Source organism: Micrasema longulum, unplaced genomic scaffold (assembly GCF_059751315.1).
Source record: "Micrasema longulum isolate JH-2025_06_02 unplaced genomic scaffold, ASM5975131v1 h1tg002943l, whole genome shotgun sequence".
NCBI classification, from domain to species: Eukaryota; Metazoa; Arthropoda; class Insecta; order Trichoptera; family Brachycentridae; genus Micrasema; species Micrasema longulum.
Window position 1 is genome coordinate 65,759 of NW_028280060.1, and position 19,957 is coordinate 85,715.

The following is a 19,957-nucleotide window of genomic DNA, read 5'->3' on the forward strand; positions in this document are numbered from 1 at the left end:
TAAAATTTGTCAACTAGGAGTTATTATATTTTTTTAAATATTGCCATACTTTAAACTCATGCGTGGCAATACTTTTCGCTAGTATTTTCGTTTTCCAAATGACGATATTTGGCGTCGTTTCATTATTATAATTGTTAATAATGGAAAATACACCAAAAAAAAATTGTTTTATAGTATTATAATTGTTTTTGCGCATTTTACAATGATACAAGTATATTTGTAAATCAATTTGATGCTGAAATAAAAAAAAAAATTGTAAATATTAATTTAGTAAGACAAAGTCTAGAATAATATGATTGTAAAAGAATAAAAAAAATAAAAAACACACAACCTAAACACTTTCATTATCCAACAATGTTTGAGTATGTTCAAATGCTTGCAGATTGGCGTGATTTCCTCCCAAGGGAGTTATTCATATTTAAATTTATTTCAACAGAGAGGGAAGCCTATACTTTTTAATGAAGTTGAAATAAGAAAACATCACTTTTTTTACATTTTTACGGTAATAAAGTAGCATAAAATACTATCCAGTAAAAAAAAATGTTACTTATAAGTAGCATTTTAAATTTGTAATTTCAAATTCCCTCAAAAACGGTAATTTCATTGGCCGCGCCCCTAATACGTCACGATTAATGTTTATTTGTTCATGACCATTCAAATTTGTTAAGAAAATTGTCACAAATCTTGACATCACAACCATCAAGACCAAACATGTCGCGTTTTTCTAGTGACGTATTTTAAAAAATGTATTTCTTAAATTTATGTATAAAAACATTTCTACACAATATTCATATTGATTTTCATATATTTTTATCGCTTTGCGTAGTTTGTGATATTTCCCTAATAAGTTCTTTTAGAAAGATAACCTTGCAACGTGCGAAATAAACGATAAACGACAAACGGATAAACCGAAACTCGTGCAGATTATACAAACCACGACTCAGGTTGATTTTGACGTTTGGCGCTTACCCACTTGACCACAATAAACTAATCCACTTCTCCTGTTATCGATCAAGTTGGCTAAAGACTTCTTATCAACGTTTTAAACATCTGTGATTGAGCTATAGAACTGTATAACAGTTGCGGTTGCGTGTGGGCAGTGGACTTTTAAATCTTTTCTATTTCTGTTTACATGTCTTCTGAGCTATCGTAAGCTAGTTCAAGTGAACACTACACTTTGTCAAACATTTACAATTTTGTCTATGATCGAATCCAGCTACCTTTTGTTTTTGCTTCTATGCTTGTTTTCCACATTTCCAATTTTCATATGTTTCTTCATTCACCTGTGAGATATTTGTAAATGTTGAAACAGTTTTGTTTTTGTTAAAACCTCAGAATATTCTTCAATTTATGAAGCCATTTAAGTGTTTTACTATGTTTGTTTTACAAAATATCTTTCTATTTTCAGTTAATGTAGTTGACGGAGAAGTGCTATCTATAACCAAAGTGTCCCGACTTCATATGGGAGCTTACTTATGCATAGCATCAAATGGAGTTCCTCCTTCTATAAGCAAGAGAGTAATGCTGATGGTGCAATGTAAGAATTCATAATTTGAATGAAATGAATCTGAGTAGGGTAACAGTGGGGTAAACAGTTTGACACGAAGGTTTAAATGTTGAATAATAATGCATATCATAATACAATTGCACTAATGTAATGATTAAAAAAAGAAGCGCTCTTTCTTAACAATACAAAATTCTGTGTACAACTTTGTAAATAAATATGACATCTCATTTTTAAGGCTTTCATAGCTGTTCAGGAGCAGATTATTTTTTCTGGGTTACAAAACTGCAAAAGACATATGTACGGCATAAAAATCAAGAAAAAACTTTATTTCTAATTGATTTTTTTCTGTTATTGAGGTTATTCACCAGTTTTAAGCCCCTTGGGCTACGAAACAATACCATTTTTAAAACTCTAATTACCCTATTGATTGTTAAATAAAAAGGAACGAAACTCATTTTAGATTTTTTTTATGAGTCGTTATTAAAACTCATTTTTGTGATAAAATAGAAATCATATAATTAAAAAAATGTATAAACCTAACCTACAAATGCTTTAAATGGGTCGATTAATGGCAAAGAAAATTTTTTACAAATGCACTTAAATTACGGTACAGGAGTTATTATATATTATGTATAACTGCGTTGTTTTCATATTTTCCAAATAAAAACAAACTGTTCTATTAACTCCAGTGTTACCATACTCAATACGCAGATTCCAACAATAAAATAATTATAACGGATAAATGGGGAAATAAAGTGCTAGGTTATTCTTTTGATTCTAGTTCCACCAATGCTCTCAATCCCAAACCAGTTGGAAGGTGCATATTTAGGACAAGACGTGTCACTTGAGTGTCATACAGAAGCATACCCAGCTTCTATAAATTACTGGACGACAGAGCGAGGAGATATGATCATATCTGGTAAGAGTCTTAACAGATTTTCATGGTCTGATAGCGTTTTCTTGGTTGTTATAACTATGGCAAGTTAATAGTATGATTTGTACTACAGTCGTTGCTTGTTGAACCTTATAAAATTCAAAATCGTACTATATTGTTATCATCTTCATCATAATAGATCTATACAGGTCTCAGTGATGTCAAAAGTTTAATTTGCATTGCAAAATACTACAACCGTCCGATTTATAAAATTATATTTTGAAATAATGCGTAATATCTGTTACCAGCAATCTGATTTATGCGCTTTCCCTATATTTATTATAATTGTTGAAGTGCTAATGGTATTCAGTAACTTTTAGCTAGACTAATTTAGTAATGTTTTGATCTACCATTTATGGGGTATGGGTTTTTTTATTTGATGTTCAACAAGCGCTAATTTCTCTGGTCGACCGGATCAAAAACATTTTGTATAATTCCTAGTTCACAATTGTTTTGATTTATTTATCACTGCTTCATGCCCACTGTTTTAAAAAATAGAGCCTCCATATGTTTAGAAAAATTCCACTAATTTTGTAGAAGTCATAGGTACAGCGAACTGTTATTTCGGGTACAGATGATCATTTGCAATGCATTTTAAACAGTTTGTAAGCAATAAATAAAAATAAACGTTATAATAAGCTTTAAAACGCTATCAAATAAATAAATTGATTCACATATCAGTGAATAACAACTGTTTCATTTGTCCAGGAGATAAGTACGAGACAGTTTCAATGGACAGTGGGTACAATCGTTACATGATGCTGAAGATAAGAAGCGTCTCTTCAAGAGATTTTGGCTCTTACAAGTGTGTGGCCAAAAACTCTCTGGGAGAAACGGATGGCGTCATCAGACTTGATGGTAAGATAACCACGATTTTTAGTAAAATACATTACAGAAAGCAACATTTATGAATAACAGGTGTTATTAATCGTGTTTAAATATAGCCGCTTTCATATTTTAGAAACATTAAATATTGATAAAACAGTAAACATTTTTAAAACGTCAAAAGAATGGAAGGATGATATTGACATTTATTAATGAAATTTCTATTTCGATTCGCAATATTTTTCTTCTTCAATATTAAAAATAAAAGCCAGAACTGATCGGAATCAGGTCTAACTTTATCAATATTATTTGTTGACAGTATTTGTGGTCCATTTTGTTCGCAGAAATACCCGCCCCTTCCACCGTGACCCCTCCCACTGCGGCTTCGGACTCCAACAAGAAAAAAGGTCAGTACATTTGAATAATTCCATCAGGGTCGGATTGAGTCTACAGCGTGTTTCAGAATTATCTGTGAATTTTTAAAAACGTATCCCACATGATCACGTATGTAAAACAATTACATAAATCTCAATTAAAAAAATAAGATAAACACTCAAATCAAAAAAATATTTTAACTTTGTATTTAAAAAAATGTAAAGTAAATTATCATCACGCAAAATCAACTACATAAAATAATTGTACATAATACAAACGATTTGGAGAAAAAAAAAAACTGTTTGCAATATTTTACGCCCCTGACTAGTGAAGCCTAGGAATTCTGCCATTCTACTAATATTTTTACAAAAAAAAAATATTGTAAAAAAAATCAGTTAGGGTGCAGTAGCAATATCTAACTAAATCTTTATTTCAAGCATAAAGTACAATAATTAGAATAATCAACAAAGAACCAATAGTTATCTATCAAATACACTGTTCTTTAAATTCCCTGTGTTAACCATCAATCAACTCTTCCATAAATGTATACTTGCATTTATATACAAACACCTCCACACTCAGACATCATTCGCACCACACCAAATCTATGGCTAACTAGTCCCTCAGTATTTTTAGTAGTTTTTTTTATTTTTTATTTACATTTTTTTTGTTGACATTTGTTGCATTTTTTATTACATAATATATCACGGTATTTATAAAAAAAACAAAAATCTCACATTGGTGTGTAATAAAGGGGATGGTAGCCCGAAAACTTGATTGGTATGGCAGATCAGTTTGAGTATCAGCAATGAGGTTTTTTTTAGAAACATTACTTTACGGAAATGCAAAAAAAAAACAACAACAACAAACCATTATGCCGTTTCCCCGTAAGAATAGGCAGATAATATAGAACGCCACAGCACTCTATCTTTGCACGCAGACCTCGCTTCATTACATTTTTTTACATTTTTTTTCATCTACGTTCATATATTTTCTCACGCACGCGCGCCAATTATTCTGACTTTTGGCATGTTCATCTTCAAGCATTTGTTGGATTTGGTCATGCCACGTCTTTTTTGGACTTAATCTATTTCTGCATCTATCAATATTTGGATTTTAAATATTTTTAGCCGTTATTTCGTTATGCATTCGCTCTTCGTTTCCAAACCAGCGCAAAGGCTCCTTTCGTGATATTGCATTTGAATTTGCATTGAAATAAATTAAATAAGACACACTTTTAATCGAGATCTTTCCAAAATAATTGAAACATTTAAGGCTTTTAAAAATCTTGAAATGTGGTACCCATAAATATATTTTTATGTGTGCTCTAATAATGAAATTTTTTAAATTGTATTTCATATATTGCATGTTGTATTACTGTTGCACTTATATAAGTTTAAAATTTGGTTAATTTGTTTCATAATAAATGTTTTTTTTCCATATCCTAATAATTTTTTACTGAAATTGAATTTTGTGCTTTTTTTTATAAATAAAAGCCTGTTTCAAACCTTTTCTCTGGTATTATAATCATGTTCGAATTGTCTTAAACTAAAAAAAACAGTAAAAAAGTTATTTGTTTTCATTTTTATTAGAAATGGTTTTATGAAGTTTTCGGATTTGTTTCGAAACACCATGTACATATCCGGATTGCTGGCCAACTGAATCTTTCACAGCTCAGCAAACGACCTTTAGAAGGGGAATAAGATTTTGCTGACTTGATAGGATTTTTTTGAGAATTTGTAGTACTGCTTGAGGCAATTGGTTGCACTTGATAGATTCAATGGATAAATATCCGAATTTTTGCAGAGAAAATATTTTAAAACATTATTTAACTGATCTGCAAAGATACGTATGCGAATAAAATTCAAAATTAAATACTTTCGATAATTTTAAGATTGACTTCATGCATTATGATAATAATAAATGTTGTTCAACATAAACATCGATAACTGTATGAAAGAACTGAAAGATTTAAAAACAGGAGCAAAAATGAGTGGTATAACTGTTAGCTGTCTTCTGTATGCGGATGATGCCGTGCTTCTTGCTAGCAGCAAAAAAGACCTGCAATTCTTGGTAACAAAAGTCTACGATGTATGCAAGCGATTTGCTTATGAATGTTGATAAATCGAAAGTGATGGTTTTCGAGATGGATGAAAATACAACTAAATGTGAGATCAGTGTGAACGGAGATATTCTGAATCAGGTAGATAAATTTGTGTATCTGGGAAGTATGTTTACGAGGGATGGAAAGACCAAGAACGATATTGAAAGGAGGGTGAGTGCCGGGATCAGGGTGAACGGTGCACTGAAATCTACTTTGGCAAACAAATGTTTATCTCAGGGGGCTAAACTAGCAGTTCACAACGGAGTTCTAGTGCCAACTCTAATGTATGGGAGCGAAAAATGGAATTGGAAAAATTATGATGAAAGTAGGTAAAATGCTGTCGAAATGCGATCCCTCGGGCGAATGTGTGGCAAAACGATGTATGATAGGTGCACAAATGTCGAGATCCGTGAACTGTGTAAGGCTGAGATATGCATTATCGACAGAATCAAAAAAGGGGTGCTGCGTTGGTTTTGACATGTAGAGCGAATGGACAACAAAAGAACGGCTAAAAGGATCTACGATGCGAGTGTTGATGGATGCAGAAAACGAGGAAGGCCGAGAACGACATGGCACGAGAGAGTCCATCAAATACTTGAAGATGGACATGTCAAAAGTAGGAATAATCGGCGTGCGTGCACGAGAAGATGTATGAATGTAGAGGAAGCGAGGTCTGTATGCCAAGATAGAGTGATATGTTGTTCTATCCTCTCTGCCTACCCCTACGGGGAAACGGCGTGATGGTTTGTTTGTTATAAATATATTTTAAATCTTCCATTGCGCGTTAACATAAGTTGTGTCCCTTTTTTTCGAACGAAGAGAACAAAAGGACATAATTAAAACAAGAAAATAACGACAAATAAGCCAATAAACGGTTAAAACACTAATTGCTCACTTGTTCGTCCTCTTTTAAAATATGCATCCGTGATTTGGTCTTCTTTCTATGTTGGCCGGATAAATCATATCGAATCGGTGCAACATCGTTTGCTAAGAAAAGTACCATGGATGATCGGCCTCGAGAGGGGAGACTACACTTACGGAGAAATGGAGTCAATGTCAAATATCTCAAGTTTACAAAAACGTAGAAATAAAATTGACTCCATATTTATTTTTAATTTACTGAATGGCTTAGTTGATGTACCATCGTTACTGGAAAAAGTGGCATTCAATGTTCTAATCCGCCGGCTGCGAAATAATAATGTGCTGTTCCTCGATCAACACAGCAAAAACTATGGCCTGCATGCACCAATGTCCCGATTGTGTCGTATTTTAAACTTGAGACAAGATCTGGACTTTTTTGGTGAAAGTATTTATAGATTTTAAAAATCACTGGGATAGACCGGATCTTGTCTTGAGGTAGTAATTTTTTTATATTTTTATCCTAGCCTTAATTTTATTTAGTTGTATTTTATTTTATCAGTGCCTGTATTTATTATAAGATATTGTATTTACCATCGTTAGAATGGACTGCACAAGTCCGTCAAATAAATCAATAATTCGTAGCATTCTCTCCGTACGCTGAGCAAATATCGCGAGCAACTTTGGCAGCTTTATTCCTTCGATTGAACGTGAACACAAAGAAGCGTTGAAAATGCTCACTTTCGTTTACTTGACATTCCATTTTGAAGTCTTGTAATCATATAAAATAATAAGTGTAACAACGTTACGCAGAAGCAAATCAGAAAATTTTCTTCCAAATGATATTTAGCATTTTGCTTTTTTTTGTGCTCATTTATTTAAAAAAAATAATCAACGCGTTTGCCTATCATGCAAGAGGTTTGGGGTTCGATTTTTATAGAATTCTTGTTCGAATATTGATTTAAAAGGGTTTTTTCACACTGGAACTGATCTTCTACCTTCATGTAACAGAAATGATCAAAATACTCTGCAATAGTTTTACTATTCAGTGTCCTATGCACCATTGGGTGAGTAAAGGGAATGATAATGATTATGATAATGATTTTGTGCTCATTTTTACATTAAAAAAAAAACTTGTTTACACCGAATATTTTAATATTGAAAACTACGATTTAAAATGGACAAAATTTTCTTCTTCTTCGCAGTTTCAATCTTGGAGATAAGTTTGCAGCAAAGTCCTGGATCTCGTTTTCCACTGGACTCTATTCTCTGCAGCCCTCTTCAACTCGGTATATGAGGCGCAGTTTAAATCCTCGCACACTTGCTCCAAATACTCTCGTCGGGGGCGCCCTCTGTGATTTGTCCCCTCAGCCATTCCCTGTATGATATCATGCAGGAGACCCCCATGGCGTAAAATGTGGCCGATCCATTAGGCTCGCCTCTTTGAGATAGTTTTGATTAGGTGTTTTTCTCAACTTCAATTGAAATAACATTTATTGCGAATAATTAAATGTTTTTTAAAAAGTTTTTAAAGAAATTTAAAATGCTCATATATGCATCGAAATTGTATTGCAGTTCTCTTAACCTCATAGAAAAGTATTGATTTGATAAAAAAAAGAAACCTAAATGGTATTACTGTTATTTCTAGAGTGCGAAAATTTCTCAATGTGATGTTTTTACGTTATTTCAAATAATTTAAGTTTTTCCTCATTTAATAATAAATCTAGAGCATATACATTTCTCTTGTTCCGTACCCTACGTTCCCAATTCACCGAATGAGAGCGTGTTAGGTAAATCCTTTTTGCTCGACTGGAACAAATAGATTGTATCAATTTCCATAAATGATTTGGAAGTGCGCCAAATATTGTTCAACTGCAAACAATGAATATTGAGCCTCAATTGATTAAAATGAAATTAATTGTTTAGGAAATTGCACCGACCGCAAGCTGCAATAACACACCATTGTTGCTGTCAACTAAATTTGTTTATTTGATTGGTTTGTCAAAGATACTTACCTCGATTCAAAATGACTTATCAGTTTATTAATTATTTATCGTATTTTGTCATGCCAATTTCATGAAGTTAATCAAAAACATCCTGATTGGAAAATAATAATTATTGATTTGTAAAAAGTTTTTATATTCGAAAACAGTATCCTTATAATTACGCAGTAAAAATCTAAATACAAAAATTATTTTGAAATCCAAAATCGTTTGTAATATTACGAGTATCATTAAATTATGATTAATTCATTGTTAAAAAGCTGTGCTGCAAAATTGCTTTACACGCCATGATGTAACATCGTGTAACCACAAGCAAACGGTTGAAGTCCAGACCTTAAAAAAGGATATAGACATGCTGTTAAATAATTATTTTTTCCATAATTTATAACAATTATTATACACTGCATGCAAAAACGTCCGCCTTAAAACAGTCAGTAAAAAGTACTATTCCCTCTTTTTATCAATTTAATGAAGTACGTATTAAGTATTTCTGGATTAATTTTTTTATTTGTTAAATATTTTTCCATACATACGAGTATATTAATTTACATAGAAATATAATTACAAAAATACACTTAAGAAAAATAAATCATAAAATTAAGCTATTACATGATTACCTACTTTCAGCACAAAGTTGCTAAGGCTACCAGATTACAAAGAGCTTCCTCTGGCAGCTTTTCTTGTTTGGCAACCAGCAAAATTTTCGTGTATGTGGGCACCGCCAAAAAGACTTGTCTTTGACTAGAAATCTTTTTTCTCTTTCGTCAACTTATGGTTAATAGGGCACTGTTTGGTACACCAATTGGTATCTTTATCATTTTTGTTACATGAAGGAAAGATGATTAATTTAACGCTTCAGGTACCACCAGTTCAGGGATAACGATATATTTTAGTGTTTAAACATTGGTTTTTTAAATAAGTATTTCACATTAATCATGTCGGGAATCAAATCCGAGACCTCTTGCTTGGCAGGTAGACATCACGAAGTCGACTAAGTAGAGAAATCTTTTACCACAAAAATGTAGTAGATTTTAGCAGTTTTCATGAAAATAAAGCATTTTAATAATTATATACTTGTGTGGCATACCGGAGGGGATCCTCTGCCTATCCTCAGGAAGAATGCCGTAATAGAATTTTTTGTAATACTGTTGCTTCTTGATGATTTTCCGAATGTTTGAGTTTACTGTTTAACGTATTGATGTGCCGTATATTTGTTTTTTTATTATTATTGTTATGTTTCTGATCTTTTATAATATTTTTCATGATATTTTTATTTACTTATTTAACACTTTTTATACATATACAATATATATATACATATCAGGGCGGGTATATTGCCTTCAGGCAATTTTTTCCTATCTACCCAAACCGTTCAGTTTAAGAAAATTACAAATACATGGACATATTTAATTTTATGATTTTATACATAATTAAAAACCAAAAAAAAACTTAAAAAAAAAAAAAACATTAAACGATGAAGAGAGAAAAGGGGAGGGAAGAAAAGAAGAAGGAAGGAACAATTCAAATATTTAGATAGCGACATTTCAATTTTGACTAAAATGTAATTAAAAAAGGGCGTCTCTAAAATAAGTGAGTAGATTATTCCTCAATTGAGCAACTACTATTGTAAAAGAGGAGGCAAGAAAATAGAGCGATGAAAGGGTATTCAAAAGGTTCTTTCGTTACTAGGACGAAGGGATAGTCCGCGTTGTGATAGTGGTTGGAAGAGCCCTTTCAGACAAACAGGCGAAATGGGATTATTTAAAATATTGTGAAGAAGAAAATGTAAATGTTTATTCTATGCCTGATACTGGAGCCATTGAAGTTGCGTGCGATATTCGGTTATGTGGTCGAATTCGTGAAGATCAATTTAGAGTTAGCATCTGGGTAACATACATCTGCAAAGTCAAGGACCGGAAAAAGTAAGCTATGGACTAATGTTTGCTTAAAATAATTTGGCAAGAAATTCTGTAATCTTTTAAGTAAGTGCAAACTGCTATAAAGTTTACGACTAACTTCGTTAACTTGATCGTGTCACCCTCAATGCTCATGAATGATAATACCTAAGTTTTTGACTGAAGTCATAAATGGAATTTCTGAACCATCTATTTAGAAAAGAGAACGTGTGGAAAAGTTTACTTTTAAATACGTTTTTTTACCACCAACAAGTATAATTAGGGTTTTTGTTGGATTTATCAGATACTATATGAGTCTGTGTCAATTTATGGCTTTTCCCAACTCAATTCAGGACGTTTAGTCCTATGGAGTTGGGACTTATGTCTCAAAGAATGTGTAATGAAAAACCTATAAGTAAATTAAAAAAAAATTAACTATAACATAATAGACACCATGATATTATTATTATTCCCCATGTGTTTTTAGATCATCGTAAAAACTGGAAACCGCTTTCTGCCGAAAACAACGTCGTTGGAGATTACGAGACCAAGGAATGGAAAAATGCAGGTCTGTATAATATAATCATTTCGTTTATGGAGTTTTAAAATTCCCATGTTATTTTGAAAGTTTACCGTGAAAGTATGTAAAGCGAAAATTGGTTATTCAAATTTTATTAAGACATAATATGGTAAATGTTAAACAGAAAATATAAAATAAGAACCATAAAAGTTGGAACTGACCAAACCAGTGCAAAGATTGCTGAATAGCAAAAATTTTTAGGTGATTTTTAGCAAAAACCATACATTTTACTTATAAAAAACTTTAATAAACAAATTAGAAAAGATATAAAATGATTTAATTTAAACGTATAGAAAAAAAGGTTAACATTCTTCATATTTAAAACATTTACTTTGTTTAACAAATCACAACAGGGCTGGAAAACACTCTAGAGAATGGAATATGAAAGTCTAGGCATTTACAGGGCTTATGACCTGTCGTTGGGTGGTTTACTTGGTTTTTCAACATTCATCATTTTTTCTATGTTTAAACATCCATATTTCTTCAATTCTTTCATCTGTTGATTTTAGTGAAGTAAAAGAGCTGAATCCTTTATTATTGTGAACATTAACTTTATGGTTAATCATTTTACAAAATGTCATTAAATATTTGTACATAACCATTTATCGACTTTTCTTTATCTACCGGTTTCGAAACGAACCCGTTTCTTCGTCAGGACACCTATTAAACCAACATACAAATTCTACTATACACCTTCCCATAGTTTTAGCACAAAAATAGAAAACCAACAGACCACGCATTTTAATAAGCAACCCTTACATACAGTGATTAAGTTGTGAAAACATTTTATGTTGAGGGAGAAAAAGTTGACAAAAGAGAGGAAGGGATGAAAGAAGGGTATTTAATAAAGACACAGGAGTTAAAATTTTACATACAAATAATAAAGGTTTAAAAAAAATAATATAGAAAGCTTTAAAAAATAATGCTTCTTTGATCAATAATTTAACAATCTTTCAATATAGCCCATTAAACGTTGTTCCAATGTAATGGTCACCCTTTACTTATTAAACTCACTCCCTCTTATTCATACCCTCCCTCTCTTTGACCGCTATTTTTCCAACAACATAAAATATTTTCATAACCTAATCATTGCATGTTGCTTATTAAAATGGATAAAATGTTGGTTTTATATTTTTGTGCAACAACTATGGCGAAGGTTTGAATAGGGTTTTCCATGTTGGTTTAATTGGTGTCCTGGCAAAGAGACGGGTGCGTTTTAAAACCGGTAGACATAGAAAACTCGGTGATTGGTTATCTCAAAATATTTAATAATATTTAGGGTAAGATTCGTTGAAGAAATATATTCATGTAGGAATAAATATGGAAGTTCTAAAACTGAGTTAATACTATTTTATATTCTCAACTCTACCTTGATCCTATACGAATTATTACAATCATTACAGAATTAAATTTATTTCACATTTTAACAAGCCATTAATTTCGTTTTCTTATTTGATTATTTATTTATTTATTTTATATATGGCCTAAGCCAATTACAACAGTTACATAAAGAAACATAAATGCAAAAAACTGTACAAAAAGAACATAAAATTATTTAGAAAAGACAAACAAGGGCAAAACAATAATTGTATACAATATATTAAAAAAAACGAACGACCTAAAACTTTGAGCTAAACCATGCCAATCCAACTTCATCCCACACTGTTTAGTCACGAAGAGATCTACGAAAAGCCGGAAGATCTATCCCAAAAAATTCCAAGTCGTTTGATGAATTGACTAATCTACACATTCTGGACATTGGGGCATAAAAACCAAAGTTGCTCTTAGAAGATTTTATAAATAGCAGATTTTGACTTCTGGTGACACGGTTGGGAACATGAAAAAAAATTGATTGCAACAGAGATGGGACATCACTTATTATTTATTTATTAAACTTTTTTACATTCATATTTGCATATTGGTGGGCTAATAGCCCAGTGGCAATTTATTTCAACCAACCAATATAATAAACGATTTTGTTTATATATTTTGGTTTCAAAACTTTTGCGGAAATAATATAAGAGATATAAAAATAGAAGGGAATTAAGGAAGAAGAAAAATTGAGAGATTAAAGAAGAGAAAGGAGATGTTTCTTCAGGCGTGCTTTAAACTAAGCTATTGTAGAAACATCTTTGATAATGGATGTGAGATGATTCTACAGTCGAGCCGTACTGACACCATATGAGTTAAGGCAGGGTTTTCCAAAGTTTTGCAGCAGCGAAACACTTGCAAATCCGAATATTTTAACGGAATACTAAGCTAATTTTTTAGGTTAGGTTAGTAGTAGCCTATATCGAACCACTTTCTAAAAATTTTGCCATAGCTCTACTTGCATAATATTAGGCTTTATTTTTTAATATATAACATAGGGCTAGATATTTAATATGTTTGGAAAAAATATTTTAGATTTTTTATTTCATGTCAGGTAGATTTTTTAGCACTTTTCCGATGTCCTCCGTTCGGTATAATTTTGGTAACAAGTTGCTTAAATCGTAGTTGGAATGAATCATAAATATATAAGTAGGCTTTTTTTAATTAATAAATAAATAAAAAAGTTACAACAGGGATGGAAAATATTTTATAGAAAAGAATAAGGAAGTCTAGGCATTTACAGGGCTGATGACGTGTCATTGGCTTGTGTAAGTGGCCATTTTATGTACTGAATGATATTTACCATTTTGCCCATGTTTGAACATGTTTATTTTATTGAAATTAAAGAGCTGAAACGCCCGATAACAATTTTTGAATTTCTAGACTTTTTTTTGGACCTGTTTGTTTTATGTTTAGTTAATCCTAATGACACCTTAGGGGGTGAAATACAGTGATTGTCTACAAACATTAGGACAAACTCAAAATATTAGAATAAATAAATGTTTTTTATTGTTTATAAGTTTGTAAGCCTCGTGGTGTAATGGTCAACGCGTTTGCCTACCATTCAATAGGTCTCGGGTTTGATTTTTGACATGGTTGATATGAAATATTTATTTAAAACAGTGTTTTTACTCTACAATATTTCATAGTCCCTTGACTGGTACCCGAAGCGTAAGACTGATCATCTTTCCTTCATGTAACAAAAAAAATCTAGACACGCTGCGATTGGTGCACCAATGCAGTGCCCTTTGCACCATAAGGTGCGGAAAGAGAATGATGATCATGATGTATATTGAAATTAAATATCCAGTAGAGAAACCAATAAAAGGTTTTAGTTAAATTATTTATTGAAAATGATGTAATAACTTATATTAACATGTAAATTATTAATTAAAAAAATACTTGGTACACTTCCACTTATTTATTTGACCAATTAGCGCTTCCACCCTCTAATTGGCATCTTCAGACTGGTGAATATTATACAATGTAAGGATATTTTATATAAAACTAAATATTATCTTAAGTGTGGGTACATTTAAAAGTAAGTTGAAAAAGATACAATACGCAATATTTCAATGAAACAGAGTGAGACAAATTATTAAACATGTGTTGGCGGTGTACTTTAAGAGAATATTCTATTTTTTGAAAAACATTCATTGTTTTATTACAATGTACGGGGTCCAACTTCTGTTTGAATCCAAACTTACTTTAAGCATATTATTTTTTATTAAATCAATGAAATAAAACAGACACCCACAAATATATAAAAATCTATTAACAAAAGACATAAACGATTACGACGCGTTTTTTATCCAACACATTTTCAGTGCACCTAATTTTTGGCAAGCCATTTCTTTTATTACAGTTTTTTCATACATAAAACATTCCCTTTTTATAAAGAACCAATTTCGACTTCATTAAGAGTAGGTTTATTTTTTTTTATGTTTTCCCGTCTTCTTGTTTCAATTTTCGAACACCTGTTTTATATCACCTGTTGAGGCTCCGCGGAACTCTGGTGTTCCGCGGAACGTAGTTTGGGAAACCCGGAGACAGAGATGGAGAAATTATGGATGGGGATTAAGAGGTTGCTTTGAGAATGAGTACGAAGACGTAAACCATGGACTGATAAGCGTGAAAAATTTCACGGAGGTATATTGGAGCTTTAGGACAATGAAGTATAGTGAAAACAGTAAGAGGGTGTGATTCTTTTTCTTAGAGGTAGGGGTCAGTGCTATTCAAGCTCCTGACGTCACTGCGACCTGTAAAGATCTATTGTGACGAATGAAGATGTGATAGCCTCTTTGCTGCTTAATTTTTAACCATTTCCTAGGAACAAACATTTACCTAATGAATGCATTTTGAAGTCATTCGAGTTATCAAGCAGTTTATTGCTTAAATCAGTTAAGAAAACATCAGCGTAATCAAGGATGGGTAGTCATAATGCTTGCATTTGGAACTATTGAGAAATATTTTTTTAGGCTTTAAGTTAGATTTTAAATTTACATATTACAACATAGATGAAGAAAATTTTAAAGAAGGTAATGTAGAAGTCTAGGCATCTACAAGGCTCATGAACTGTCATTGGCTGGTTTAAGTGGACTGTGTAACATTCACTATTCTGCCCTTATTTCAACATCTATATTACTTCAATGCTTTCCATCTGTTGATATTTGTGAAGTTAAGGAGCTGAAACTTTTATTTATGCCACTTAAACCAGCTAATGGTAGGTCATAAGCCCTGTAGATGCCTCGACTTTTATATTACCTTCTTTAAAATGTTCTTCATATCTGTTGTAATATGGTAATATTAACAGCTCTCTAGGAAATTGAATCCAGTTCTTGTCTACAAAAAAATTGACAAACTCAAAATATTGTAGACTTTAAATTGTCAGTTCATTCATAATATTTAAAAAATAGCTTAATAACAATATTTTGAGTTTGCCCAAATTTTTGTAGACAACGACTGGATTCAACTCCCTGTGTAGCTGTTTATATTAACATATTTCCACAGAGACGAAGAACATTTAAAAGAAGGTAATATAGAAGTCTAGGCATTTACAGGGCTCATTCAAAATATTGTTGATAAATTACCTGGTCCATGGCGGCCTCCGTGGTGTAGCGGTCAAGACGCTTGACTCACGCACGTAAGGTTCCGGGTTTGATTCCCGGTGAGAACACAAAAATTAAAAAATGTGATTTTTCTCAAGCCTGGGTGCTCTATGATGTAATTCACCACTGTAATTAGGCCATCTGGCCTGTTGTGGTGCAAAAAAAAAAAGTATAGAAATTGAAAAAATAACATTTTCAGGCGTTGCCTAGTATGTAGGTGAAATAATTCAATTAGATGAATCTTACCCGCATTAATAAAGGTTTCAGCTCTTTAACTTCACAAACAACAACAGATGAAAGAGTTGAAGGAATATAGATGTTCAAATATAGGCAGAATGGTGAATGTTACACAGTGTGTAAAGTGGCCACTTAAACCAGCAATTGACAGGTCATAAGCCCTGTAGATGCCTAGACTTCTATATTACCTTCTCTTAAATGTTCTCCGTCTCTGTTGTAATATGTTAATAGCTTTAATAAAATGAACTTTCGACTACTCAAAATGTTATATTTAGTTTAAATCTGAATTACATTAATCGAACAACTCTTTAGACTGATTGTGCAAGTAGGTTAGTAAAATAAATGTATGTTACAGAAAATGATTACACATTCGGAACTTCGGGATCTACTTTTTGGGGTCTTGGATCTTCTTCTTGTCGAAGTGCTCCTTCACACAAGCTAATACTACTATTCCTAATGACGATTAAAACCCTTATGTACAACATAAAATTATTGAGTTGAGATTCATAAATATGAGGCAAATGGGAAAATAACAAAGTGTGTATTATATTAATGAAATCCCTTAACGTATTTTTATTTTATGTTACTAATTAATATTGAGAGAACGAAATGTTTATATAGATATACCCGTAGATATAATTCAACGAATTTTCTTTTGAATAAAAGTTTCATATTACACATATTTCTACAATTTTGTTGTTTTGCTTTTTTTTTTGGTTGGTTATTTTTAATACAAAAAATAACATTTTTTATTGTTCTGTTATTTTTTTTGTTGAAAATTGGGTTGTGTCTCATACACGAGAATTTCGAGGCTTTTAGGCATACTTATTTTATAAAATATATTTACTCAAAAAAATGTGGTTGTTTGTAAACTGAATATTTTTATTTTCCCTAACAATAGTGATAAGTAAGCATAATGATATGTAAAAAGCTATGTAATATGTAAGTCATTGTAACTATTGTAATATTCATTCCGTTATAAAAAGATAAGAATATCTTTAAAACATGTTTTAACATTATAAATATATATTTTCCTGTATTATTTCTAATTATTATGTTTTTTTGTATTTAAAACTTATTTGTATTTTAAGCTAAATGAAAAAGTTCAGTACTACGGGAAATTGTATGGAAAAAATGTTTTCTTTCACGCGGAAAAAATTTAAGCATTTTATTGTAGTGAGAAGTTTCTCTAAAACGTATGAAAAAAAAACTAAAATTGACTTCACAGTTTCTACGAAATCAACCAATGAAAGTGTTGTGAACCCATTAATCAGGACAACTCTCCGAAGAGAACATAAAAGAATAAACATTTATAATCGTTACGATGACAATAGGAAACACATTTTTTTCTCACATGGTATGATAGTGTATTATTAAATAAAATATTGTGTTTTATTAAACAAATAAATCACTGAATATCTTCATAGCAAAATCATCGACATAACAGAAAACTTAATGAGTCGTAGAATTAAACGACAAAAAATCTTAATATGGTTAAAAAAACTTTATTATTTTTATTCAGAAAATGAATATGAAAACGCATTTTTTTTTCGCAATACTAATTAACTTGCTTCTTTTAAAAATACATATATTTAGTGCTTGCTTACATACGATTTATAGTAACGGGCAGCGGTCTAGCAATATGTGTTCATGTTGTCCGCACTAACGCGTCATGGTAACCTACCGGTTAACGAGTTTCTTGAACTGCGAGCCAATGCACGCCTGTGCGAGTGGTGCATAGGGCACGTCATTGTATGCCAAAAGTTGCGTAAATTGAAAGTGACGTGAGTAACTTTCAACTAAAGTTACAAAACATGGTACATCAGTTAGGTTAGGTAAGTAAGTTCGATGAAACAAATTTAAAAAGAAAAAACCCAATAAAATAAATTCAGCCTACGCTATTTTACCATGCAGTACATTTTTTTTACCCTATGGGGAAATATCAAATAATACAAAACAGAAAAGAATATGATACATCTTTTTTCTTGGTCATTTTTTTCCCAAATTTGTAGAATAACAGTGACAATAATTTATTTAATTTTGAATAACTGCTTTGAGACGAATCTATAAATTAGAACATCACCAAAGGTTGTATTTTTAGCGGCCTTAACCATTTGATCTATGAACAGAGATTAAATGGAGTTTTTGAACTTTTTATTTTAGAATTATTTTATTTAAAGCTTGAAAACGATTACATGTGTTTCTTGGTTTTTTTTAAATAAAAAAACTGTGCAAAAAATTTATACCGTCAGGAAATTGTAATTTTAAAAGTTGTTTTATGAATATGTTTACAAAAAGAAATAGATAACCCGCATTATAATCAAACCACAAAAATATTTGAAAAAAAAACAACTTACTCCTATCATTATTATGTATCTTTTTTGGGTGATACCGTGTATGTTGGATTTGATCCGACGTTTTGGCCACCATTGCAGGAGCCATCTTCAGGGAAAACTGTGTGTTAAAAGAAATGTATGTGTTTATGTACATTTCTTTATAAAACACACAGTTTTCCCTGAAGATGGCTCCTGTAATGGTAGCCGAAACGTCGGATCAAATCCAACATACACGGTATCACCCAAAAAAGATACATAATATTGATAACAGTGACCGTGAAAACCTTCGCACCTATTTACTCCTATCATAATTATCGTATTAAGGTTTGTAAAGGACCAGTAATTTTACACAGCTAAACGGATGATAGATCTAATCGAAACTGATCCCCAGGAATATTTTCTTGAAATTAATTACTGCAAATGGAAGAAACTACTTAAAAGCGTCATAATATTTACTGAAAGTGATTAATAACATCAAATGCGTTATCATATAAAAAAAGATTTAATTTACACTGGACACATTTGAACTATTGAAGGGTTGAACTGTAAAAGCATTATTATTGTGTTATAAAATACATCGATAACTTGTATTCTTAAAAATGCATAGGTAAAAACATTATTATAAACTATATTTACTATTAATTATTGTGTATAATGTTAAAATTGTAAATAGTTAGAAATAATAATACGTTTATCAACTTGTTAAAAAGTCACATGTGTAAGATTATTAAATAAATTAAATTTTTGTAGCTACATAATATAATACAATGCATCTAAAACATTTAGGATGTAGATATTTTATAAATTAAGGTTAAAAATAGTAATATTTTGTATTAAGATAAGTAAATGTAAGATAATTTGACATTTAGTTTGAGTCACGATGTTATTCTGAACTATTACGTACTTATAAAATTATTATATAAATTTTGTAAGCTAAAAAATAAAATTAAATGTTGGTATTTGGTTAATTTTTTTGTTGAACGTAGTTATGCAGAAAACAGCAAGTCCACAGTTTTGAAAAAAAAAAATATATTTGTGTAATTGGGTGCAGTAAGGTCAATTCTATGTTCTGCAAAAAAACAGCCAGGCCGCTTTCATAAAATAACGCAAAGATTTTTTTAAAATTATAAAAATATATATTTCCGTTTTCAACGGCATTAAGAGTCTGTTGCACCAACAAAAATAAAATTTAAAAAAGGTTTAAGTTACAAAATCATTGTAGCGTTTTGTCGAAATTGACAAAATTGGTTCATTTATGTAATATTTTTCTAGCAACACGTTTCGTTCATTTTGACTTTTGTCAACGTTTTTACGTACTTACATT

The 19,957-nt window shown here is 31.2% G+C and overlaps 1 protein-coding gene across 2 annotated transcripts in view; it reads left to right on the plus strand.

Annotated features, from left to right (window-relative positions):
• LOC148271309 (lachesin-like) overlaps window positions 1-18,823 on the plus strand; it is a 58,048-nt gene extending 39,225 nt beyond the window's left edge. Inside the window, exons 5-10 of one of the 2 annotated variants that reach the window (XM_088241542.1) lie at window positions 1,409-1,537; window positions 2,289-2,426; window positions 3,150-3,299; window positions 3,611-3,673; window positions 10,989-11,069; window positions 16,653-18,823. In XM_088241542.1, coding sequence (XP_088097668.1) covers window positions 1,409-1,537; window positions 2,289-2,426; window positions 3,150-3,299; window positions 3,611-3,673; window positions 10,989-11,069; window positions 16,653-16,798 — 707 coding nt within the window. In that variant the 3' untranslated portion in view covers window positions 16,799-18,823. The remainder of the gene's footprint in view (window positions 1-1,408; window positions 1,538-2,288; window positions 2,427-3,149; window positions 3,300-3,610; window positions 3,674-10,988; window positions 11,070-16,652) is intronic. The other variant, XM_088241543.1, reaches the window with a different exon arrangement.
• The last annotated feature ends 1,134 nt before the right edge of the window (window positions 18,824-19,957 follow it).